Source organism: Myotis yumanensis, unplaced genomic scaffold, assembly GCF_028538775.1.
Source record: "Myotis yumanensis isolate MYYU_CA2020_CCGP unplaced genomic scaffold, mMyoYum1.0.hap1 SCAF_3, whole genome shotgun sequence".
Lineage (NCBI taxonomy): Eukaryota > Metazoa > Chordata > Mammalia > Chiroptera > Vespertilionidae > Myotis > Myotis yumanensis.
This window is the reverse complement of record NW_027223754.1, coordinates 26,755,698-26,781,801: the sequence shown is the minus strand read 5'-3', so window position 1 is coordinate 26,781,801 and position 26,104 is coordinate 26,755,698. Positions and strand designations below refer to the sequence as shown.

At 37.5% G+C, this 26,104-nt stretch overlaps 1 protein-coding gene across 1 annotated transcript in view; it reads right to left on the bottom strand.

Annotated features, from left to right (window-relative positions):
• The window catches only part of HOOK3 (hook microtubule tethering protein 3), a 101,744-nt gene that overhangs the window by 48,170 nt on the left and 27,470 nt on the right, over positions 1–26,104 (bottom strand). The window contains exons 8-11 of the mRNA XM_070408497.1: positions 25,542–25,625; positions 15,919–16,082; positions 2,661–2,801; positions 903–1,104 (exon numbers count right to left, since the gene is read on the bottom strand). Of these exons, the coding sequence (XP_070264598.1) occupies positions 903–1,104; positions 2,661–2,801; positions 15,919–16,082; positions 25,542–25,625 (591 nt within the window). The remainder of the gene's footprint in view (positions 1–902; positions 1,105–2,660; positions 2,802–15,918; positions 16,083–25,541; positions 25,626–26,104) is intronic.

Sequence of the window (26,104 nt, the reverse complement as noted above, 5' to 3'; positions counted from 1 at the left end):
GTGCACTGTGCCTCTAGTGAATAAATATACATATGCAGGAAAATAATAGAGCAGGAGTGCCCTGGCCAGTGTTGCTCAATCGTTAACATGTCTCCTGAGCACTGAAGGGTCTGGGGTTCAATCCCCCATCAAGGGCACATATGGGTTGCAGGTTTGATCCCCAGCCCTGGTTGGGGCTAATGCTAGAGGCAACTAATCGATGTGTGATATTTCTCTCTATCTCTCTTCCCATCCCTCCCTCTCTTAAAAATCAATGGAAAAAATATCCTCGAGTGAGGATTAACCAAAACAAAGAATAGAGCAGTGATTTTCAACCAGTGTACAGCACACTGGTGTGCCCCAAGAATTTTTAAAATATGCAATACCTGACTATTTAGTAAGGGTCACTGACTTTTTCCCCCTTAGACTGTCAAATAAAAAACTGCCAATAGCCAACACAACAATAACTGTCTGGTGTGAATGAATCAAAATTATACCTTTTTTTTCGGTCAGATCAGCAAAAGAATATATTTTTTGGCGTGCCACAGAATTTTAATAATTACTTTACATGTGCCATGAGATGCAAAAGGTTGAAAAATCGCTGGAATAGAGAGATGCATAGGAAAGAAACCACAAACAGCATAGCGGTTACTATAATGAGGGGAAGGAAGAGCATGTTTTATTTTTTAAGCATGGACACATGTATTATTTTTTTACTGTTGCATATTTAAGTATTATATAATAAATTTAAAAATAAAAAGCAATAAAAGGATCTGCTATAGAGACCAGTCAGTAAGCCCTGGAGAAGAACTAAGTTTCAAAGGTAAAAATCAGAACACCATAAAAGCGAGCCAGTAGATTTTTGATAAGCCAGGGGAGAACCTGCTTGAAAATGTCATCAGGACACTGTTACAATTCTTTACCTGTCTCTTATATGTCTCAAGTTGACTTCGAGCCGCATTGGCTTTTCTTAACTCTTCCTCTAGACTGACAGTGTTCTGCATATACATAGTATTCTTCTCTTCTAAGAGTTTAACCTGCCGTCTCAAATCACCAAGGTCTTCTAGCTTCTTTTTATATGATTCCACTTGGCCCTCTAGTTTAGACACTTTATCAGAAGAATGTCTAGAATAAGATGGGAAATCAGAAACACATTCACAGTTATATAGCTATTTTAGATAGTGCTAAAACAAGAGGGATTGTGAGATAATAACACATTCTAATCAAATTATAAGACCAAAGATAATTCCAGGTTAATTTTTCTGCTCAGGTTAAAAAATATAACCAAGTTACAGCAAAAATTGTAATGACAAATGTTATATAATTTAAGGAAAGCAAACCTGTGTGTAGCAGGGGGTAGAAGGGTTGGGGGTGTAGCCAGCAGACACACATGCAGTGGTAGTAAAAGCAAAATAAACTGTGCAGTGTCCAAATAATTTGGCAATTAGAATAGCTGTTTCAGTGGAGTAGTTGGGGCAGATGGGGACAAATTTTAGGGGATTAAGGAGAGAACATAAATTTTACCCTGTATAACCTAAATTTGTTCTGGAGGGAAGGAGAGAGTAATAAGTCTCTCCCTTTTTCTAAGATGAGAGAGACCTAAATGTACATATATGCTAAGGAGGGAGATTCAAATGTGAAGAGAAATGATAATTCATGTAACAGTCCCTGTGTAAGCAAGAAGCATTGAGACCCAGAACATTGAAGAAGAAATTAGCACTGGACAGGAGGAAGAATAACAAGTCTATCTTCTAGAAGCAGAAAAGAAACGATTAGTGGGAATGCAGGGAATTCAGGAGGTGCAGGAGATATAGGACATGGAGAGTTCCACAGTTCATGGCCTCTTTCCTCTATGCAGCAGGAGACAATGTCATCCACTGAACGTAAGGCATGAGAGAGGTGGGGTGCGATAGGCATGCAGGTGAGAAGAGTTATGAATATGTCATACCTAGAAGAGAAATGGGAGACAGCCATCTACTGATGAGCAGCAGAATGGTGGACCAGTGGTAAGAACACAGTGAAGAGTAAGCTTATTAATTTGTAGTAGGACAAAACTGTATCACTATGTGAATTTCTCTATTTGTTCTCAGTATTCAGAGCAAAAGTGTAAAATATAAGTGGTTAGAACGATCCAACAGAGGATAGATTATACAAGAATGGCAAAGGTGGAAAAATGAAGTGATAGGGAGTGAGGTGCCTCGTGAGCAAATAGTTGAAGTGAAGATAAAAAGGTCCATCAAGGAGATGAAGCCTTGTGAGATATGACAGTATTTGAGAAAAAGGAAGACCAAGTGACTGCAGGACTCAAAATTAAAGAAAAGGAGTAGTAATAAGAAAAGCTCCAGAGATACACAAGTATAAAGTAATGGTCAGAGATTAATTTCTATTGAGAAACATTCATATAGCACTTATTTGCCAGACTGTTCCAAGTGTTTAAAAATATAAACTCACCTAACTCCACATATAAATCTGAGGTGTGTGTGTGTATTATTTTCATGTTACAGATGAGAAAATGGTTATATGGAAGTTAAATAAATGATGGCACTTAGATCTAAATCCAGGTGGCCCACCTCTTGAACATCCTACTATGCCCAGAGATCCTAGAGCTTGTAACTTTGGTGGAAGAACTGTTCTGGGTTATGACAGGTCTGGCACTGTACAAAGATGGGAAGATTGTTTACCTAAGAACATCTATTTCATCTTTTAGAGACTGAGCATCATCTGCCAAAGTGGTTAGTTCATCATTCTGTTGCCGAAGTTCAGAGATTTCCTTTTCTAACTCTTCACAGCGTATTCGATAATCATCTTTGGCTGCTTCTAGTCTGTAACCAAAACAAAATAAACCAAGAGAGTACTATTTACTGTCTAATAATTCTCCTTAGTACAGTAAACAGAAATAAAAAGCATGAGGATAAACTCTTCCTGAATTTGTCTCCTACTTTTGTGACCATGAACTATAATTCTAAGTTTTCATTATCCTATAAAATGGATTTCAATGTTCCAAGGCTAGTGAAAACATAAAAACTAATTACCATTCCTTTATTTAGAAATTTAGACATCAAGTAATACTTTTCAAAATACAGCAGATATAATTTATTTAAATTTTCAATTATAAAATTTATATTCTTTGTTGAAAATTTACAGAATACAGAAAAGCAAAAAATAGAAAAATCATGTGTTAACCTAAATAGACAACCACTATTAACAATTTTATAGTACACTCTCCAGTCTTATTTCTGTTCAGGTCTTTTTATCTCCCCAAATGTGGATAATACTGTTTTCACTTCTTAATTTGTTTTACTTAATATACATCCCTCATTTAGATTTATAAGATTCTTTGTCTCTAATGTCACAAATATATATCATTATTTACTTTTAATAATCTTTATGTATTTAATGTACTGAAATTCTTAGTTGGTTTTTATGTAATTCAATTGATAAATCTTATACTATATAGTTTCCACTTTTAGTATATGATTAGAAAAGTTTTTGTCATTTTAATCCTATATGGTCTGTTAGTATTTATATGGTTTCATTTTTAACATTAAAATTCTCAATTTCCCTGGAATTCATTTTGGTATATGATGTAATGTAAGAATCTAACTTTTCCTTTCAAATATTTACCAACTGTCCCCAAACCATTTAACAAATAATTTAACCTTTCTCTATTGATTAGAAAAATACCACTTTTATCATGTTATACACTCTTTACATACACTTGGGTTTCTGGATCTTCATTTGTGTTATTGGTTTGTTTGTAACTTGCTGTAGCAGTACCAAGCTATTTTACTTAGTATAGGTTTATAACATATTTCAACATTGAATATGGGGAGTACTCCCTCATTAAACTTTGTTCTCACAATGTTCTGGGAATCTCTTGATCATTTAACACTTCTACATAAAATTCATATTGGAATCAAATTCAAATTACGTAACAATTTAACAGAAAAAGACATTCTTACAAAACTCCATGAAAAACATGTTATCTCTCTCCATATATTAAAATATTATTAATGTATAATTTACAAGTTTTTGTCTTACGAGTCGCTAATATTACAGTCGTCCCCACTTTTCCATGGTGGGTACATTCCAGGACCCTGAAACTGTGAATAGTACCAAAACCTATACTAGTACATACCATGTTATTTCCTATGCATACATACCTTTTCACTTAAAGGAAACACTTTCAGCTTTTCTTTGGCATATCCCAATTGCCAGCATCACTACTGTTGCATTTCGGGGCCATTATTAAGTAAAATAAGGGTTACCTGAACACAAGCACTGCAATACTGCGACAGCTGATCTGATAACTGAGATGCCTACTAAGTGAGTAATGGGTGGGTAGTGTACACAGGGTGGATACACTGAACAAAGGGATGGTTCATGTCCCAGGTAGCATCCTACTACTCAGAATAGTTTGCAATTTAAAAGTGATTACTTATTTCTGGAATTTTCCTTTAACATTTTTGGACTGCTGCTGACCGTGGGTAACTGAAACTGCAGAAAGTGAAACTATGGATAAGATGGGACTATTGTACTTTAAAAAATTTTTTAAGTACTTACTATATAGAAGTTTTTCCTGATGATATCAACTAGTTATTGCTAGAAAAGCTTATGATCAATGCAAACTTCTTACAGTTACTTCTCCCCATTAAATGTCTATTGCTTCTAAGAACTTCTCAGTTGATACTCTTATCTGTTCTAGGTAGACAAACATAAAACCTACAAACGGTTTGGCTTTCCAATATTTTCATTTCACTTCTTTCTCTTTTTTATTATTATTTTTTTAAACGTTTTTTTATTGATTTCAGAGAAGAAGGTAGAGGGGGAGAGGGAGAGAGAGAGAGAGAGAGAGAAACATCAATGATGAGAGAGAATCATTGATTGGCTGCCTCCTGCACACTCCCTAATGGGGATTGAGCCCACAGCCCGGGCATGTGCCCTTGACCGGAATCGAACCCAGGACCCTTCAGTCTGCAGGCTGACACTCTATCCACTGAGCCAAACCAGCTAGGGCTCACTTCTTTCTCTTATTTCTTTCTCTAGAAAAGTAATAACAGCCAAACCTTATATAGCATCTCTGTGCCAGGCAATATTCTTAGTACTTTACATATATTAATTCATTTAATATTCCTTTAGAATTCTAGAAAGTAGATAATACTATTAGGCCATCTTATAATAGACAGATATGCCCAAGTCTACATAGCTAGTAAGTGGCAAAGCCAAGGTTTTTTTAAGTGTCTAGTTAAAAGTCAAATAAATTAATATTCATCCTATTATATCAGACTATAAAAAATAATAAAAAATACTAAGATATACTGTATTGATAAAACATTTGAATTACTATGCCCTGACCGATTTGGCTCAGTGGATAGAGCTTCGGCCTGCGGACTCAAGGGTCCCAGGTTCGATTCCGATCAAGGGCATGTACCTTGGTTGCGGGCACATCCCCAGTGGGGAGTGTGCAGGAGGCAGCTGATCGATGTTTCTCTCTCATTGATGTTTCTGACTCTGTCCCTCTCCATTCCTCTCTGTAAAAAATCAATAAAATATATTTTAAAAAAACAAACATTTGAATTATTAAAATACTTGAAAACACAATACTGTAGTATGTATTCTGAAACTGTTTCCTTTATAATGAAAATGTAAGGCAATTCTAAATACCACTTTCCCAAAACCATACTTTAAAACCTGGCCACAATTTGAGACTTCTGTCCAAGATGGCGGCACGGAAAGACACTGAACACACCCCTCCCATAAACCCATTGAATTTACACTTACAGAGCAATTCCCCCTGAAGAATGAAGGGCAAGTGAACAGCTTCTGCACAGCAAATGAGAAAAAGGGAAAGAGGAAAAGAGAAAAAGAGAAAGAGAGAAAGAGAGAAAGAGAGAGAGAGAGAGAGAGAGAGAGAGAAACACAGAAATGGGTAGGAGAAACTCAGACATGGTATGATAGGAACCCCACTCCCAACGCACCACTTGCAGGAGGGAGGGATCATTGACTCTCCTACCCTGGGGCATAGCAAAAAAAAGAGTGGTTTAAAGAGCACCTAGAATATAACAGAAGAAAATGGATTTAACAACCCTAGGGCATTAGCCAATGGGAGGGAAGCTGTGGAAACTCTCTTCCACTGTCAGAAATACAAGGAACACCATTGTTGTGCTCCCCTTCCACTTTAATCTCACGGTGGGAGCATAGTCCAGTACTCTAGCCAGTTTGCCAAGGCTGTCCGAGCGTGCACCAGGCCCTGGGCCCACACCAGCTCCTTGGCTTGCCCCTGGGATTCCCCTTGGCTTGAGCCCTCTCCAACTACAGCTCCAACTGGCCGGCCAAGGAAGCCCCAGTGTGGCTTGCCCCCAGAACTTCCTGTGGCCGATGCCTGCACAACTGTAGCTCCACTCAGCCTGGACAAGGTGGCCCCAGTGCAGCTTTACCCCAGGACTACCCATGACTTCAATCTTAGCTGGCTCCAGCTCCAGCCACTGCTAGCCACTATGGCAGCCACAGTAATGCTCAGCAGCCCGCTCTAGCTCTGGCTGGCTTACCAAAGGCACCCAGCATACAGAGTTTACAAAAAGGAAGCTCCTATTTAAGGCCACTGCTTCAATACCAGGAGGGGTTGCTGTTTTGCCTAATCCACAGAAACAAACACAGAGAGACAGCCAGAATGAGGAGACACAAAAATATGTTCCAAACGAAAGAACAGGATAAAACCCCAGAAAAAGAACTAAATGAACTGGAGACAAGCAACCAATAAGATAAAGAGTTCAAAACACTAGTTATAAAGATGTCAATGAACTTGGGAGAAGAATAGACAAGCTCAGTGAGAACTTCAACAAAAAGATAGGAAATATAAAAAGAATAATCAGAACTCAATACAAAAACTGCAATAAAAAATACACTATAAGGAATTAACATCTGATTAGCTGATGTAGAAGAACAAGTCAGGGAGATGAAAGACAAGGTCATGGAAATCACCCAATTAGAACAGCAAAAAAGAAAAAAGAAAAGAAGGTAAGTTAAGGGACAACATCAAGTATACCAACATCCAAATCATAGGTTCTCAGAAGGAGAAGAGAGAGATAGGGACAAAAAAACCTATTTGAAGACATAATGTCTGAAAACGTCACCAACCTGGTTAAGTAAACAGACATCCAAGTCCAGGGAGCAGAGAGAGGCCCAAACAAGATGAACCCACAGAAGCCCATACCAAGACACATCATAATAAAAATGCCGAAAGTTCAAGATAAAGAGAAACTTAAAAGCAGTGGGAGAAAAGAAGCTAGTTATATACAAGAGATTCCTCAAGAGACTATGAGCTGATTTTTTTAACAGAAGCTTTGCAGGGCAGAAAAGGAATGGCACAATGTATTCAATGTGACAGAAGAGAAAAAACCTATAGGCAAGAATACACCCAGCAAAGTTATCATTCAGAATTGAAGAGATTCAAGAGTTTCCCAGATAATCAAAAGCTAAAGGAGTTCATCACCACTAGACCAGCATTGAAAGAAATGTTAAAGGAACTTTAAGAGGAAAAGGCCAAAACTAAAAATAAGAAAACATAGGAAAACAAAAATTTTACTAACAAAGGCAAACATTTAGTAAATACAGTAAATCAACCAATTATCAAGCTAGTAAAAAGGTTAAAAGACACAAGTAGTAAGAGCATGTGTAAATATAATAATAAAATAAGAGATTCATACATGTACAAGATGTAAAATATTATGTCAAAACATAAATGTGGGGCCCTGGCTGGTGTAGTTCACTGTTTAGAGTGCCAGCCCATGCACTAAAGGGTTGCGGCTTTGATTCCCGGTCAAGGGCATGTACCTGGGTTGTGGGTTTGATCCCCAGCCCCTGTTGGGATGCGTGCGGGAGGCAACCAATCGCTGTCTCACATCACTGTTCCTCTCTCTCCCTCCCTCTCTCCCTCTTTTCCACTCTCTCTACAAAATCAATGGGAAAAATATCCTGGAGTGAGGATTAACAAAAACAAAATGAAACATAATTGTGGGGGTGTGAGTAAAAAATAAAATGCTTTTGGAATGTGTTCAAACTTAAGCAAGCATCAACTTAAAATAGACTACCATAAACATAGCTTATATATGTATATGAATCTTAGGGTAACCACAAACCAAAACCCTATAATAGATACACACACACCCCCCAAAAAAAAAGAAGAAAAAGGAACCCAAATAAACCACTAAAGAAAGTCATCAGTGTACAAAAAAAGAGAGGAGGAGAAGAAGAAAGGAACAGACAACTACAAAGAAATCAGAAAATAATTAATAAAATGACAATAAGTATATACATTCATAGTTACTTTAAATGTAAATGTACTAAATGCTTCAATCAAAAGACAGAGTGGCTAAAGAGATAAAACCAAAACCAAAACAAGACCTGTGGATATTCTGCCAATAAGAGACTCACTTAAGATTGAAAGACACAGAGACTGCAAGTGAAGGGATGGAAAAGATATTCCATGTAAATGGAAACAAAAAGAAAGCTGGCATAGCAATACTTATATCAAATAAAGTAGACTTTAAAACAAAGACTGTAACAACAGACAAAAGGCATTGCATAATGATAAAGGGACCAATCCAACAAGAGGATATAACTTCTAAACACCAATGCAACCAATGTAGGAGTGTCTAAATATATAAAGCAATTACAGGAGTCCTCGGGCTACGTAGGACTCGACATACGTCGTTTTGTGGTTATGTCACCATCTCCCATTTATTTATTTTAAAAAAAGTTTCCATCATTTCGACGTATGCACATATGTTTTTTATTATTTATTTACCACAAGTAAAGGTCAGGAATTGTTATCATTCTTTTAGATTTTTTTACTGTTTCACTTCATTATTGCTGTGTATGTGCTCCATGTGAGTGATGTAGGTACTTATGTAGGTGGGTTCCGACTTAACGGCGAAAATCTCGTTACATCGCGCCACAGGAACAGATCTCTGACGTAACCGAGGACCTACTGTATTAATGGACATAAAGGGAGAAATTGGTAGTACTACAATCATAATAGCGGACTTTAACATATCACTTACATCAGTGGGTAGATCAGCCAGATAGAAAATCAACAAGGAAACAGTGGCCTTAAATGAAACCTTGAACCAGAAAGACTTAATAAACAGCAAAATACATTTTTTTTTTTCCGGGTGCACATGGACCATTTCCAAGATAGACCATGTATTAGGCCACAAAACTAGTCTCAGCAAATTTAACAAAACTGAAACATAACAAGCATCTTCTTTGATTACAATGATATGAAACTAGAAATCAATTACAAGAGGAAAACTGGAAAAAAACACAATCACGTGGAGGCTAAACAACATGCCACTAAACATTCAATGGGTTAATGAACAAAATCAAGGAGAAAAAAAAATATCTTGAGAAAAATGAAAATGGAAACACAACAATACAAAATCTTTGGGCCACACAGCAAAAGCATTTCTAAGAGAAAAAGTCATAATGACACAGGCCTACCTCAAAAAAACAAGAAAAATGTCAAATAAACAATCTAACCTTACACTTAAAAGAACTAGAAAAAGAACAGTCCAATGTGAGTAGAAGAAAAGAAATAATAAAGAACAGAGCAGGAACATATAAAAAAGACTTAAACTATAGAAAAGATCAATGAAACTAAGAGTTGGTTCTTTGAAAAGATAAACAAAATTGATAAACCTTTAACCAGCCTTATTAAGAAAGAGAGGGTTCAAATAAATAAAATCATATAAATGAAAGAGAAGTGACAACCAATACCACAGGAATACAAAGATTTATAAGAGGATACTATGAACAATTATATACCAACGAATTTGACAACATAGAAGAAATGGATAAATTTCTAGATGCATATAATCTTCTAATACTAAATCAGAAACAGAAAACCCAAACAGAGCAATTATACTAGAAATGAAATTGAATCAGTAATCAAAAAACTCCCAACAAACAGAAGACCAGGGTCAGACAACCTCACAGGTGAATTCACTAAGCATTCAAAGAAGAATCAATACTTATCCTTCTTAACTATTTCAAAAAATTGATTGAAAAAGAGGGAAAGCTCCTTAACTCATTCTACAAGGCTATCACTACATTGATACTCAAATCACACACACACACACACACACACACACACACTACAGGCCAATATCCCTGAAGAATACAAATGCAAAAATCTTAAAGAAAATATTAGCAAAAGAAATTCAGCAATACATAAAAAAGATCATATAGCATGACCAAGTGGGATTTATTGCAGGGGTGCAAGTATGGTTCAATATCCACAAACCAACCCAGGTGATATACCACATAAACACAATGAAGGAGTGAAAATCATATGATCGATAGATGCAGGAAAAGCATTTGATGAAATTCAACATCCAATTATAATAAAAACTCAATAAAGAGGGTAGAAAAAGAACATACCTCCACATAATAAAGGTCATATATGACAAACCCACAGCTAACATCATACTCAACAACAAAAAACAAAAAGCTTCTTCTCTAAGATCAGGAACAAGACAAAGATGCCCACTCTCACCACTCTTATTTAATGGAGTATTAGAGTCCTAGACACAGCAAGCAGACAAAATAAATAAAGAAAGAAAGAAAGAAAGAAAGCAATACAAATTGGAAAGAAAGAAGTAAAATTGGCACTATTTGCAGATGACATACTATATATAGAAAACCCTAACCAAAAAACTATTAGAACTAATAAATGAATTCAGTAAAGTTGCAGGATACGAAGAAGTTAATATTCAGAAATCTGTTGCATTTCTATGCACCAATAACAAACTATCTGGAAGAGAAAACAAAACAAAATGAAACAATCCCATTTACAATTGCATCAAAAAATACCTAGGAATAAATTTAATCAAGGTTGTAAAAAACCTGTACTGTGAAAACTGCAAGATGAAAACTGATGAAAGAAATTAAAGACACAAATAAATGGAAGGATAAACAGTGCTCATGGATCAGAAGAATTATTACTGTGACAATGTCCATACTACCCAGAGCAATCTACAAATTCAATGCAATCCCTACAAAAATACCAATGTCATTTTTCTCAGAACTGAAACAAACAACCCTAAAATTTATATGGAACCACAAAAGACTGAATAGTCAAAGAAATGTTGAGAGAGAAAAAAATTGGAGGTACCACACTCCCTGATTTCAAACTATCCTACAAAGTTATAGTAACAGTATGGTAATTGCACAAAAAACAGAATAGAAACAGAATAGAAACAGAATAGAAAATCCAGAAATAAATCCACGCTTATATGGTCAATTAATCTATGACAAAGAAGGCAAGAATACACAATGGGGAGAAGACATTCTCTTTAATAAATTTTGTTGGGAAAACAGATACATGCAAAAAATGAAACTAGACCACTTTCTCACACTATATTAAAAAAAAAATCTAAAAATGGATAAAGATTTAACTGGAAGACCTAAAACCATAAAACTCCTAGAAGAAAACATGCAGTAAACTATTTGACATTGGTCTTAGCAATATTTTTTGGATATGTTTCCTTGGCCCAGGTAACAAAAGCAAAAATAAACAAGTGAGACTAGATAAACTAAAAAGTTTTTACACAGTGAAGAAAACTATCCACAGATGAAAAGGTAACCTAGTGAATGGAAGAAGGTATTTGTAAATTATACTAGGTGTACCAGTTAATAATGCGGATTTTTTTCAATAGAGTTACACATATGTTGATATATATGCAATTTGATATGTATGCTATTTCCTTGTATTGACAGCAAGCTTCCAAAACTTCATATGTCAAATTTGCTGAAGGTGTTAACATAGACATTTTTACGCTTAAAAATGTTGAATTTCATGCCAAAAAAAGAGCATTTGCAGGAAGTTTTAATTCATTACTTTATTTTGAAGAAAAAGTTACCGTATACTTCGGGAAGCTTATGGTGAACATGCTCCATCTCAAGATACTTGTGAACGCTGGTTTAAACGCTTTAATAGTGCTGATTTTGATGTGAAAGACAAAGAACGTCCAGGTCAAACGAAAAAGTTTGAAGACCAACAATTACAAGCATTATTGGATTAAGATGTGTGTCAAACTCAAAAACAACTTGCAGAAAGATAAAACGTTGTTCAGCAAACAATTTCCGATCATTTACAAGCAATGGGAAAGATTTTAAAGGAAGGAAAATGGGTGCCACATCAACTGAACGAAAGACAAATGGAAAACCGAAAAGTCATCAGTAAAATGTTGCTTCAACGGCATGAAAGAAAGTCTTTTTTTGCACCGAATTGTGACTGGCGATGAAAAGTGGATTTATTTTGAGAATTCCAAATGCACAAAATCATGGGTTGATCCAGGTCAACCATCAACATCCACTGCAAGGCCAAATCGCTTTGGAAAGAAGACAATGCTCTGCATTTAGTGCAGTGGTTCTCAACCTTGGCTGCACATTAGAATCACCTGGGAATCTTTTTAAAATCCTGATTTCTGGGCCTCATCCTCCGGAAATTCTGTTTCTTTGTTACTAATGTTGTGGCCCTACCCTATAACAAAGAAACAGAATTTCCGGAGGATGAGGCCCAGAAATCAGGATTTTAAAAAGATTCCCAGGTGATTCTAATGTGCAGCCAAGGTTGAGAACCACTGATTTAGTGGGATCAGGAAGGTGTGGTGTATTATGAGCTTCTAAAATCAGGTGAAACCATTAATACTGATTGCTACTGACAACAAATAATCAATTTGAACCACGCTTTGATAGTGAAATGACCAGAATGGGCCAGAAGACACGGCAAAGTAATTTTGCTTCATGATAACACACCATCACACACTTCAAAACCAGTTAAAGACACGTTAAAAGATCTTGCCTGGGAAGTATTAACCCACCCGCTGTATTCACCAGACCTTGCTCCTTCAGATTACCACTTGTTCCGATCGATGGCACACGCACTTTCTGAGCAGCACTTCAAAACGTATGAAGAAGTGGAAAATTGGGTCTCTTTGAATGGTTTGCCTCAAAACAAGAAAAGTTGTATTGGGACGGTACCCACAAATTACCTAAAGATGGGGGAAATGTGTAGCTAGCGATAGACATTACTTTGAATAAAGCACTTTTGATGTTTCTCTTGAAATTATCGTGTTCCCTTTGGTTACAAAATCTGCTATTATTAACCGGTACACCTAGTATAGTTGGTAAGGGGTTTATAACCAAAATATACAAATAAATCATTTTAACCCAACATAAAAACCAAACAAAAAAAACAAACAATCCAATTAAAAGATGGGCAGAGAACCTGAATGGACACTTCTCTAAAGATATACAGATGGCCAATAGATACATGAAAATATGCTCAACATCACTAATTATCAGGGAAATGCAAATCAAAACCACAATGAGATATCACCTCACACTGTCAGAATGGCTATTGTCCAAAAAAATACCAAAACCACAGAACAAGTGTGGAGAAAAATGAATCCTCATGTACTGCTGATGGGATTGTAAACTAGTGAAGCCACTATGAAGAAGTGTGGAGGTTCCTCAAAAAATTAAAAATAGAATTACCATATTACTCAGCAATTCCACTCCTAGGTATTTATCCAAAGAAAACAAAAACAATAATTTGAAATGATATATGCACCCCTATGTTCGCTGCACCATTGTTTACAACAACCAAGTAGGGAAGCAACTAAAGTATCTTTTGAAAGATGAATAGATAAAGAAGATGTGGTGTATACATATACAACGGAATAGTACTTAGCCATAAAAGGGAATGAAATCTTGCCATTTGGGACATAAATGGACCTAGAGTATTATGTTAAGTGAATTATGCTGGAGAGAGAAGGCAAGCACTATTTGATTTCATCTATTTATGAAATCTTTAAAAGGAAGCAAACAAAGGAACAGAACAAAATAGAAACAAACTCATAAAGAAAACAAACTAATGAAACAGTGAGGTAGGGGAATGGACTGAAAAGGTGAAGAGGATTAAGAATTACCAATTTCCAGTTATAAAATAAGGCATAGGGATGTAAGCTACAGTATAGGGAATAGTCAGTAATATTATATTTACTATGTACAGTAACACATGGGTTACTAGACTTACTGTGATGATCACTTTGTAAGGGATATAAATGTTGAACCGCTATGTTGTACACCTGAAACTAATATAATATTGTATATCAACTATAATTTTAAAAAACTAGCCACAATTTAGAAACAAAAAGATAAAAATCATATTTAGATTTTACTGTCCACCAATTCTTAGAAAGTCAAGATGCAAATGAAGGATTCTCAAAGTTTTTGGTCTCAGAATCCCTTCATAGTGTTAAAATTACTGAGATTCAAAAGAACTTTTGTGTACATAAGTTTTATCTATCGATATATAATAAACCCATTATGTTAATACAGACAAGATAGTTCAGTGGTAAAAGTGGCAATGTTTTACACTTCAGTGAATGAAATAGTCCGGTTTAATGAAAGAGCTAGGTTGTCATAGCTGTTTCTGCATTCATCTGTTGTTTCGGTTTTCAGGCTGAAGCATACGGAGGAAATGCAGCTTTCCCCAGAGGTGTAGCTGGGAAAGAGAGCGCTCTAAGACTCTGAGAGGATCTCAGTGAGCCTGCAGGGTCCTCAGACCACACTGAACTGCTGATGTAAACCATAGGAGATGGATTGTTTCTACAGTTTCTGACTAAAGGTTTTAATTTTTTCCTGCTAAGGCAAAAAGAAAATAAAAATCCAGAAACATTTCATTGAGGAATAATAAAGGATAGGTTATCATACTAAGTTAGTTGATAAAGTAAAAATATAACTGATATTTAATGTCTCTTACTATTTTAACACTGGAAATCTACCTCTAGGTAAGAAACAGGTCATAACATATTTATAATAAATTATAATATTTTTATCATACTGCTAAGCCCTTCAATTTTGTGGTTCTGTTCTGTGTTGCAGGACACCAAGTTTTTCCTTTTCTTCTTTTCTCTTTCACTATCCAAGTGCTTTTGGTCCCTTCCTTATTCCTTTCGACCTTTTTCTTTCCCAGGAGTGTTTAGAAGACTGTCCCTTTAAATCAGTTTGTTCTTTAAGTAAATCTGTCTCTAGAAATCATGTACTTGGCATTTGTATCGTGTCTCTTTAAACTGAGTACTCAAAAGGGTACCAATCTCTTTAAATTCAGTTCCAGTATCTTTTTATGGCATCAGGCCCATTCAGGAGATGCACTGCCCTGGCCAGTGTGGCTCAGTTTGTTGAGCACTGTCCAGTGCACCAAAAGGTTGCTGGTTCGATTCCTGGTCTGGGCACATGCCAGGGTTGCAGGTTCAATCCCTGATGGGGGGTGTGCAGGAGGCAGCAAATTGATATTCCGCTCTCACATCAATGTTTCTTTCTCTCCCTTCCTCTCTCTCTGAAAATCTACCTCTCTATCAACAGAAGAAGATGCACTTACTTTGAAATTTGTTCCCTGCAGTTTGTGGTCTAATCTCCATTTTTGTTTTAAAAATGATTTCAGATTTTGAGTGAATTTAATCTTTTTAGTGATTATTCCAACTCACCCATAGGCCCCTTCACTAGTGTTCCTCTGTCTTCCTCCAATTTCTTCCACAGTCTGCCTTTACTTGCCTCAGTTTGTCTTTCTTGCCTGGCAGAATGGGGGTAGGACAGGTGTGTGGGATGGGGCTGGTGTTTGTTTTCTTTCTTTCACTCACAGTGATATTTCAGCTGGGGCATTCTGTCTTCAAGTAATACTGAAGTGTAGCTTTGGTAGAATTGTTCCTTGATGTAAAGCTAATTCAGGTTATGCGGGAAGATTTTTGGAAAGTTGTTTATTACACAGCGTCCTTGGTCTGCAGCTACCCAGAAGTCCTAATACTATATTCTTAACTTGAAGAGATAGTTACCAAATTTTTAAAAGTCAGACTTTAGTGAGTGGTCTTTTACCTGAATGTTTCTTCTTGGAGCTGTTCTAATTGAGTTTGGAGCTGCAGATGCCTTCTTCCTGCTGGACTGTTAGGATCTTCTATAGAGTCAGATTGATTAAGTCTTTCCATTAACACCTGATTCTCTGCCAACAGGCTGCTTTTCTCCTCTTGCAATGCTGCAACCTGTTAGAATAAAGGAAGACAGCAGTTATTTCTTCCAATGACACCGGCATTGCCATAATCACCTGTGAATTACCATGATAAGTTAAAGCCTGTTTTTTAAAAAGTACGATAAAAAATAATAAAATAAATAAAAAGTACAATCACCTCCACTTAAACCATTCAACATTATTTTTGGAATATTGCACAAGTAGAGTAATATATTAAGAGTAAGCAAGAATTCATTATTTTATATCTGAAAAGACAGTTAAGCAAAGATATATAGAGGGCAATTAAGCACACAAAAAGATATTTATGATTAGTCATTAGGAAATGAAAATTAAAACCACAATGTTACACCAATACACTCTGACTACAATGGCTAAAATTAAAAAGACTGGCTGTACCAGAATGCACAAATGGAAGCCTACTCTTCTGGGTGAGCATATAAAAGTTTTTCATTTTCCTAAAAAATTAAATATGCAACTACCACATGACCCAGCTGTTCTATCCCTAGGTATTTACTTGAGAAACAGAACCACATGTCCACACAAAGACTTACAAAAATGTTTATAGCATCTTCATGTGTAATAAAGAATAACTGGAAACAGCGCAAACATTCATCAGCAAGTGAATGCATGGGTAAATTGTGGTATATCCATACAACTGAATACTATCTTAATTACAAAAAATTAACTATTAATACTGACAACATGAGTAAATCTCAAAATAATGAAAGAAGTCTGACCAAAAAAACACACCACACAACAGTACGCACTGTATGATTTCTTTTATATACAATTCTAGAAGATACAAGCTAATTTATAGGGACAGAAAGCAGTTTGGGACTGGAGGGGGATTACAAAGAGTCACGAGAAACTTGGAGGGTGATGGGTTCATTATATTGATTGCAGTGATTTCACATGTTCATACATATGTTAACATCTATCAAACTTATACATTTTAAATGTGAGTAGTTTGTTATATGTTGAGGCCCGGTGCACAAATTTGTGCACAGGTGGGCGGGGGGGGGGGGGGCAGGGGGTCTCTCAGCCTGGCCGGCTATAGGGGCCATCTGGCCCAGTCTCTATCAGGGCCGATGGGGGTGGGCAGGCTAGGGGGAGGGACCGTGGGAGGTTGGCCAGCAGGTCACGGGGGAGGGACCGCAGGAGGTTGGCTGTGGGAGTACACTGACCACCAGGGGGCAGCTCCTGTGCTGAGCGTCTGCCCCATGGTGGTCAGTGCGCGTCATAATTACTGGCCATTCGGTCGTAATGTTCACTTAGGTTTTTATATATATAGATTATCTCTCAATAAAGCTGTAAAAACAAAAGTTGCCTGCCATTTCTAATTCTCCCTCTCCATCCCCCATTGCCTTCTGAACTCGTTCTGGTTGGATATTGCCCCTATTTTTCCACCCAATCTGCTCACCCACTGACTTCCAGGTCACAGTGCTCTACTAAGAACACTTGACACAACCGATCACATCCTCCTCGTTAAAGTATTTTCTTTACTTGGCTTCCAGGACACCTTATTCCTGGTTTCTGTACCAACTCACTGGTCTACCTTCTCTTTCTTCTTTGTCTTAATTGCCCTGCCATTAGAGTATCCTACAGCTTTTCTTTTCTGAACACAGTGATGGCTTCCAGTTTCATGGCTGTAAATACCATCTATTCACTGACAACTCACACATTTCTATTTCTAGCCTAAAACCCTGACCTGGATATCATGTCCACTTGGATGTCTAATAGGCATCTCTAATTTAAACTGTCCAAGCTGAACTCTTAATTACCCCCCGCCCAGTCCTTCCACAGCCTTTCCCACCTCAGTAAACGGTAACTCTATCCTTCCAATTGCTTAGTCATAAGCCTTAACATCTTTCCACCACATCCAACCTGCCAGCAAATATCATTGGCTCTACCGTCAAACACATTTGGACCACTAGCCCTAAATTCTGATGACCTAAGCCAACATAATTTTTTGCCTGGATTACTGCAATGACCACTCAATTAGTCTCCTTGATTTGGCCCTGTTTTCCCTATTCTAATCTCCACACAGCAAAACAAGCACACTTCATTAAAACAAACAGATCACAGGACTACTTTGTGCAAAAGCCTCCAATGACTTCCCATTACTCAAAGTCAAAGTCTTTCCAAAAGCTTATAAGGCCTCTCCAGACTGATTTCCACACTCCCTTCCACTCCTGCCACCCTCACTGTCCTGCTGTTCCTGAATGTACCACCATGCTCCTACCTCAGGCCTGTGCTCAGCCTATAATGCTCTTCCCTGAAAATCTGGGAGGCTTGCTCTCATAACCTCTTTAGGATTTTACTACCATGTCACCTTCTCTGGTGCACCTGTATTGACTACTCAATTTAAAACTACTAAACTCTTCCTATCTGGATTCCCTATTATACCTTCTCTGCTTTATTTTTCTCTAGAATACTTATCATCACTTAAAACTATATTCTCTATTTATTGTCTGTCTTCCTTACTAGAATGTAAACACCTGGGGGCAGGAATATTTTATCTGTTTTTCTATACCTGCGCCCCGCCCCCCCTGCCCCTCATTGTATCTACAGTAACTTGAGCAGTGGATGGTACATAGTAGGTGCTCAGTAAAAGTCTATTGAATAAATGAATGAATCTGAAATGCCAGCTCTATAATTTATCAGCTTTCCATAAATCAGTCTTTTTAAAACTTATTTTATTTTTTTATTGATTTTAGAGAGAGGAAGGGGGAGGAGAGGGAAAGGAAATGAGAGAGCATGAGAGAGAGAGAGAGAGAGAGAGAGAGAGACATTGACTGGTTGCCTCCCACGTGTGCCCTGACTGGAGATTGAACCCACAACCTGGGTTTGTACAGTGACCAGGAATTTAACCACCACCTTTTGGTGTTTGGGATGATACTCCAACCAAATAAGCCACACTGCCAGGGTTGCGTAAGTCTTTTCTCAGAACAGAGTATGGCTCTATTCTATGCCATTGGTCTTTTTCATTCATTTCTGCTCTTTCATTCTTCTTTCTTAAATAAATGTTTATGGCTTAAAATCTTAAATTTTAAAAATTCATTTCTTTGCTACTAATTTCTAACTTTAATTGCATCTTTATCACAGAGCATGATCTAAAGACACAGTTTTTGAAATTTTATTAAGAACTGTTTTATAGCCTGGCTGGTGTGGCTCAGTGGTTGAGCACTGACCTCCTATGAACCAGGAGGTCACAGTTCAATTCCCAGGAAGGGCATATGCCTGTGTTGTGGGCTTGATCCCCAGTAGGTAGCATGTAGGAGGCAGCCAATCAATGATCCTCTCTCATCATTGATGTTTCTACCTCTCTCTCCCTCTCCCTTCCTCTCTGAAATCAATAAATATATATATATATTTTTAAAAAGAACTGCTTTATAACCTGGTATGTGGTCAGTTTATAAAGGCTAAAACTTTAATGCTAGACTTATCAGACTAGTAAAGGTTGCTAAAGTATTTTAACTCAATATATTTGGCAGAAATCCTTTTCACAAACACAGAAAAAGGAGACTAATTAAAAATAATACAGAAACATGATTTAAGCAAAATATCAAACAAGGCAAAGGAGCTTAAAATGAAAAGCTAGTTTCCTATTGACATTTTCCACTTCTAAGAGACAACTAGTTTTTAAAGAAATTTTAAAAATAATTTTTATTGATTTCAGAGAGAGAAAGGGAGAGGGAGAGAGACAAAAACATCAATGATGAGAGAGAATCATCAATGGGCACGCCCCCCACTGGGGATAAAGCCTGCAATCAGGCATGTGCTTTGACCGGAATCCAACCGTGACCTCCTGGCTCATGGGTCAACATTCAACCACCAAGCCACGTCAGCTGGGCAAGAGACAACTAGTTTTAACTGTTTTAAATTCTATTGCTTTCAGTAGTTACTTTACATCTCTTAATAATATGTTATAAAACACTATTTCTTGATTTATCAACCTAAGACATTATCTAGTGACTCTTCCTCTGACAAGTTAAATTACAGCAACTTCTGCCACCTCTCCTTTCCACAAAGATAGTTATATCACTATACTCACTCCCTTCATTGGTCACTGCGGCAATTTTCAACAACTACTCACTGACTCATTTCACTCAATTACTCACCACTCACTCACTCAAGTATTCACTGTGTGCCTACTACATACTAGACACTGTTGCAATTTTATTGGTGCAAGACCTACCGTGATGATTAAAGCACAGAAAGTTCTTATTCCACCAAACAGTTATATATTCAAAATAAATCACATTAAATTTATAAACAAAAACATATTAAGTAAACCAATAAATACGTGCAAAACTGAGAGTGACAAGTGCTATGCAGAGGGTTAAAGTAAGAATAATATGAGAGTCTGGATGATTATTTTAGACCGGCTGACCACGGAAGGACTTCTCAAGGAGGCCTAATTTAGTACTTGGCACATCTAAGTGCCCAATAAATATTTTATGACAAATAAATCAGGTGGTTTGAGCTGAGATTGAATGACAAGAAGGAGCCAGCCATGGAATGACTACTGCCCCACAGAAGTGGTTCTTGACTCCCTTCTTGGAAAGACAAGAACATTAGTGGCCCTCCCCTTCCCTCATCACTCTTGCACTATTTTCATTCTCAATCTCTATACCTTTACTTTCATAATAACACTTCTCTACAAAACAATTTTAAATGTTGAAAAGCCAGAAAGCTTACATTAGAGGTTATACCATGACTATGTTCTACTGTTTTCTGCAGAGCTAAGTGTGTTATAGGGCTATCCTTTTTTTCTCCTCATAACCTCTCTAAACCTTGCCATTCACTTTGAAATCTGTTTATACCAGTGAAACCAAGGGTCCTTATGACTTTGATTAAATTTAGTTTTAAATCCTAGCTCTCAAAATCATATCCCTTTCTATATATACCCCTCAGAGACCTAGCCTTTCCCCCAATAACAGCAAACCCTGAGGCAGCAGAAGACAGTAGCCGGACCTGACGAATGGTCATAGTCTGGACTTCTGGCAGGATGAAGATAATATCTTGACCTAAGTTATGTTTCAGCTCCTGAGCATTAAGGTGGAATGACCGCCTGGCCACTCTCCCACGAGACCGAACAGGGATCTGGAAAAGACTTCAGCACTGTCCTCAAAACCTGAAGAAATAATTTATTACCTTTACCTCAAATTTGACCAATCAGTTCCCAGCATGACCCTGAAATCTCTAAGTCACGGTGTCTTGTGATTTTGTCCTATATGTATAATCTGCAATCTACATGCCATTGGGGCGTCAGATTTTTAGAGCATAAGTCTCCATATTGGTCAATTCAGTATTAAATTATTTTGCTTTCTATACTGCAAACTCCTGCTCATGCATTTCTCTGGGCCAGTGCATGCAAGCAGGTGGAGTCAAGGGAAAAAACTGGAGTTACAATAACACCAGGGATTGGTAAACATTTTTGTGAAAAATGAAATAGTGCCTATTTTAGGCTTTGAGAGACATAAGTCTCTATGGCAAGTACTCAACTCTGTCATTGTAGCATGAAAGCGGCCACAGACAATAACATCAATGAGTGTGTGGCTGTGCTACAATAAAACTTTATAAAAACAGATGGCAAGCTGTAGTTTGCCAATCCCAATGTATAACTTTAATTTTTTATTGTTCAAAGATAATATTTATATTATGCTTGTAAAATTAATTAACTCTACTTTTATTATAACTCTTAGCATTTATGTATAGTTCTGAAATCTGAAGAAGAATTAATAACATTTACATTGGAAAGGAACCAAGATGGCGGCATAGGTACACACTTGTACTTGTTGCCTGGCACAACCACATCAAAACTACAACTAAAAGACAAAACGGGTATCATCCAGAACCACGGGAAGGCTGACTGAAGGAAAGAGAAAAGCGCACTGAAACTGGTAGGAGGTGCAGAGGGGCAGAAGTGCGGAGGTATGGAGGTGCGCGTGGATACAGGCTGGCAACTGGATATGCTGTTGTCTTTTTCAATTGGGAGGGAGATACAAGCTTCCAATTGCTCAGAGTTCTGGGCGAGACTCTGGGGACCCAGACTCATAGGGGAGAAACTGGACTGTCTGGCATTGGGCTGGAACGTGAGGGCGGCTTTCTTGCAGAGGTGATTGCAGTGAGCATTGTTCCTGCACAGGGTTGCTGGACACAGACCCTGGACGTCTCAGAGGCAGAGCAGACTGGCAACCATGGCTCCATGCTGATGATTCCCTGAGACTCCGCCCCACCCAATTTATAACCCCACCCAAGCTGTGAGCAGAGGCTTTTGCATATGAATGGCCTGTTCTTTTTCAATTTAAAGCCTAACAAACTGCCACTGGGTCAAAGAGCACCAAAGCTTCCAAAAGAAGGCCTAGACAACAGCCTCATCTGGTCATCTCCAAACCCCAAACATAGGAGAAATCTGCAGATCTCTCTGTAGCTCCTGCTGGATGGCTCAGGCAGTGGCTGACTTTGCACCTCCTTGGAGATCCAAGAGCCAGTGTACCCAGTGGGCAGAGTGAGACCATACCAGAGTACAACTCTTCACATCCATAAGCGACACACTCAAGAGGCAGACTCAGGGAACACCAAAGCCCCACTGAAGCAAGTCCTGTTCCATAAGGGTGTCTCCAGCACAGCAGTTCTCCCATTGTAGACACAGCTGGTCCTCACAGCCAACTGGCCTGTGATACCAACAGCAATCAAGACTTAACTACAACAAGACTGTGCACAGAGCCCACAAAAGGGTGCACCAAGAGTGTCACCTCAGGTAATTAGGGAGGCTGAGCCACTGGACCCTATAGGACACCTAGCACACAAAGCCACTCTATCAACACAGGGAAGCAGCCAAAATGCGGAGACAAAGAAACATGCCACACACAAAAGAAATGGAGGAAAGCAAACTACTGGATATAGAGTTCAAAACCACGGTTATAAGGTTTTTCAAGAATTTTCTAGAAACCGCTGATAAATTTAGTGATACCTTCAAGGATATGAAAAAGGACCAAATAAAGAATAATATACAGAGATCCAACAGCAGACTAGAGGATCCCAAGAATCAAGTCAAAGATTTGAAATACGAAGGAGCAAAAAACACCCAACCGGAAAAGCAAAAAGCAAAAAGAATCCAAAAATATGAAGATAGTGTAAGGAGCCTCTGGGACAACTTCAAGCATTCCAACATCCGAATTATGGGGGTGCCAGAAGAAGAGAGAGAGCAAGATATTGAAAACCTATTTGAAGAAATAATGACAGAAAACTTCCCCTACCTGGTGAAAAAAATAGACTTACAAGTCCAGGAAGCACAAAGAACCCCAAACAAGAGGAATCCAAAGAGGACCACACCAAGACACATAATTAAAATGCCAAAGGCAAAAGACAAAGAGAATCTTAAAAGGAGCAAGAGAAAAACAGTTAGTTACCTACAAGGGTGTACCCATAAGACTGTCGGCTGATTTCTCAACAGAAACTATGCAGGCCAGAAGGGAGTGGCAAGAAATATTCAAGGTGATGAATAGCAAGAACCTACAACCAAGATTACTTTACCCAGCAAAGCTATCATTTAGAACTGAAGGTCAGATAAAGAGCTTCACAGATAAGAAAAAGCTAAAAGAGTTCATCACCACCAAACCAGTATTATATGAAATGCTGAAGGGTATTCTTTAAGAAGGGGAAGAAAAAGAAAAAGGTAAAGATAAAAATTATGAACAAAGTGACAACAAATACATATCTATCAACAAGTAAATCTAAAAATCAAGTGAATAAAAAGATCTGATGAACAGAATAAACTGCTGAATATAATAGAATCAGGGGCATAGAAATGGAGTGGACTGACAATTCTCGGGAGGAAGGGGGTGTAGGGAGTGAGGGGAGAGACTGGACAAAAATCGTACACCTATGGATGAGGACAGTGTGGGGGTAAGGGCATGGGGTTTGGTGGGAACCGGGTGGAAGGGAGCTATGGGGGGTGGGGGGAAGAGGAACTGTAATAATCTGAACAATAAAGATTTATTTTAAAAAATAACATTAAATTATGACTAAATATTATTTACTATATAACCTGTGTGCTTTGATTACACAGCATCTTATATGCATCAAAGCAATACCAACTCTTATGCTTTTCAAAGTAAAATGCTGCTAGTGTAAATGTTATCATCCCTGTGTACCCATTATCCAGGTTTAACAAATATCAAAACGTGGTCAATTATGTTTAATCCAGAGGTTCTCAAGCTTCCAATGCCGGGACCCTTTAATACAGTTCCTCATATTGTGGTGACCCCCAATTTCATTGTTACAAATTGAACATAATTAAAGCATAGTGATTAATTACAAAAACAATATGTAATTATATACGTGTTTTCCGATGGTCTTAGGCGACCCCTGTGAAAGGGTCGTTTGACCCCCAAAGGGGTCTCGACCCGCAGGTTGAGAACCGCTGGTTTAATCTATACCTTGACACAACTCTCCTCACCTCCCTCATTTTGAGGTAATCCCAGAAAAATAATTTTATTTCTTATTTTCTTTAATTGTGAGAGATTTCAACTTTATCTTTTAACTATTCTACTGAATTTTTATTTTGACAAATCTATTTTAAGTTTACTAAAGTGTTTCTTGATCTCTAAGTTTTCCTTTTTTGAAACAGCATCTTGTCCTTATTTTACAGAGGAAGTATCACTAATTTTACTGGCAGTATTAGATTTAAAGAGAAAAATCTCTGCAACAGTCACCACTTCCTCTATGGCCAGTTTCCGGTTTATCTTGATCCTTTTATCTTTTGGTATGCAGATTTCCCTCACATTTAGAATTAGTCAACAGCATGGGTAACTGGTAGCTATATGGGATCATTTTAGGGCTTCACTTTAGGGCTTCATCTACAAGAAAATGACCTTTATGTAAATTAAAGAACCCAGGAAAAACAAAACAAAATGAAAAGGACCTCACTCTGCAATACTAATAATCTAACCTCCCTATGCTTCTGTTTAAATTCTGTGGAAAAGATGGCTCTGACTGGGAAGCTGGCTATAGTATAGGTCATTCTATATGCAATGGGTGACAGGGTTGATGGGGCTTAACTCTTCTACATAAAACCTCTAGTTGCAGCCTCGCTCAGCCGTCCCTTGTATCTGTGCTCTCCCTGGGGTTCTGCTTCAGTAGACTGCCCTTCCCTTGTTGGCCACTACATTCTTTACTCCTTTCAGCCGGTCAGGACTTTTCCAACTGCCTTCAGGTTTTCAGAGATTGGTGAAAACTAGTAGTGTGTCGTGCTACTATAACCAAGCCGAGGGTTAAATATTCAGGAAAGGAAATTAATAATGTATTTGCTCAGTCTATCTTTAACCAGAAACGTGTTTTCCTTTATTTTTCTTTCATTAGGGTTGCATTGTAGACAAACTGTACTTATGGTAGGACACAGTACATTTTGTGGTATTTACAGTGGTACATTTCAAACAGGTGGTACACAGAACAGAACTCGTACCTGCATATCTAACTCATGGCATCTTTGAGCAATTTCTTCCTTGGCTGACAAAGCTTCATTTAGTTCCTCTGTAGTTTTCTTCAACTGGTTGGAAACGAAGAGATACAATAAGCATTTCAATATGAAGTGGCAACAATTAATAATTACATTTGTATAATAATGAATTAAACATTATCCCCCTTTTCTTTATGAGGGGCAGGGAGAAATCAAGAACCCTCTGTGCAAGAATCAAAAGAAGGCACTTCTCACTTTGAATATCTCTTGGTCCTAAATCTGTCTTTTCTGTACTTTGAATTTGGTTCTTTCTGCATATTAAATTTTCCTACACATCTTCTTTCTGGCCTACTTGGTTCTTAGTAATGTTGACTTAAATAACAGAAATTTTACCTTAGTAAAACATATATGTGCTAGAGGTCAAGGGTTTCAATTGTTAAACTATATAGGACTAGTGTATTTCAATACAAGTTATTTAGTCATATTAAAACTTTATGTTAATTTGTGTATCAGTTTTAAAAGACTTCTATTATTCTGATCCTCAACATAAACCAAACATTCCTGAGTGT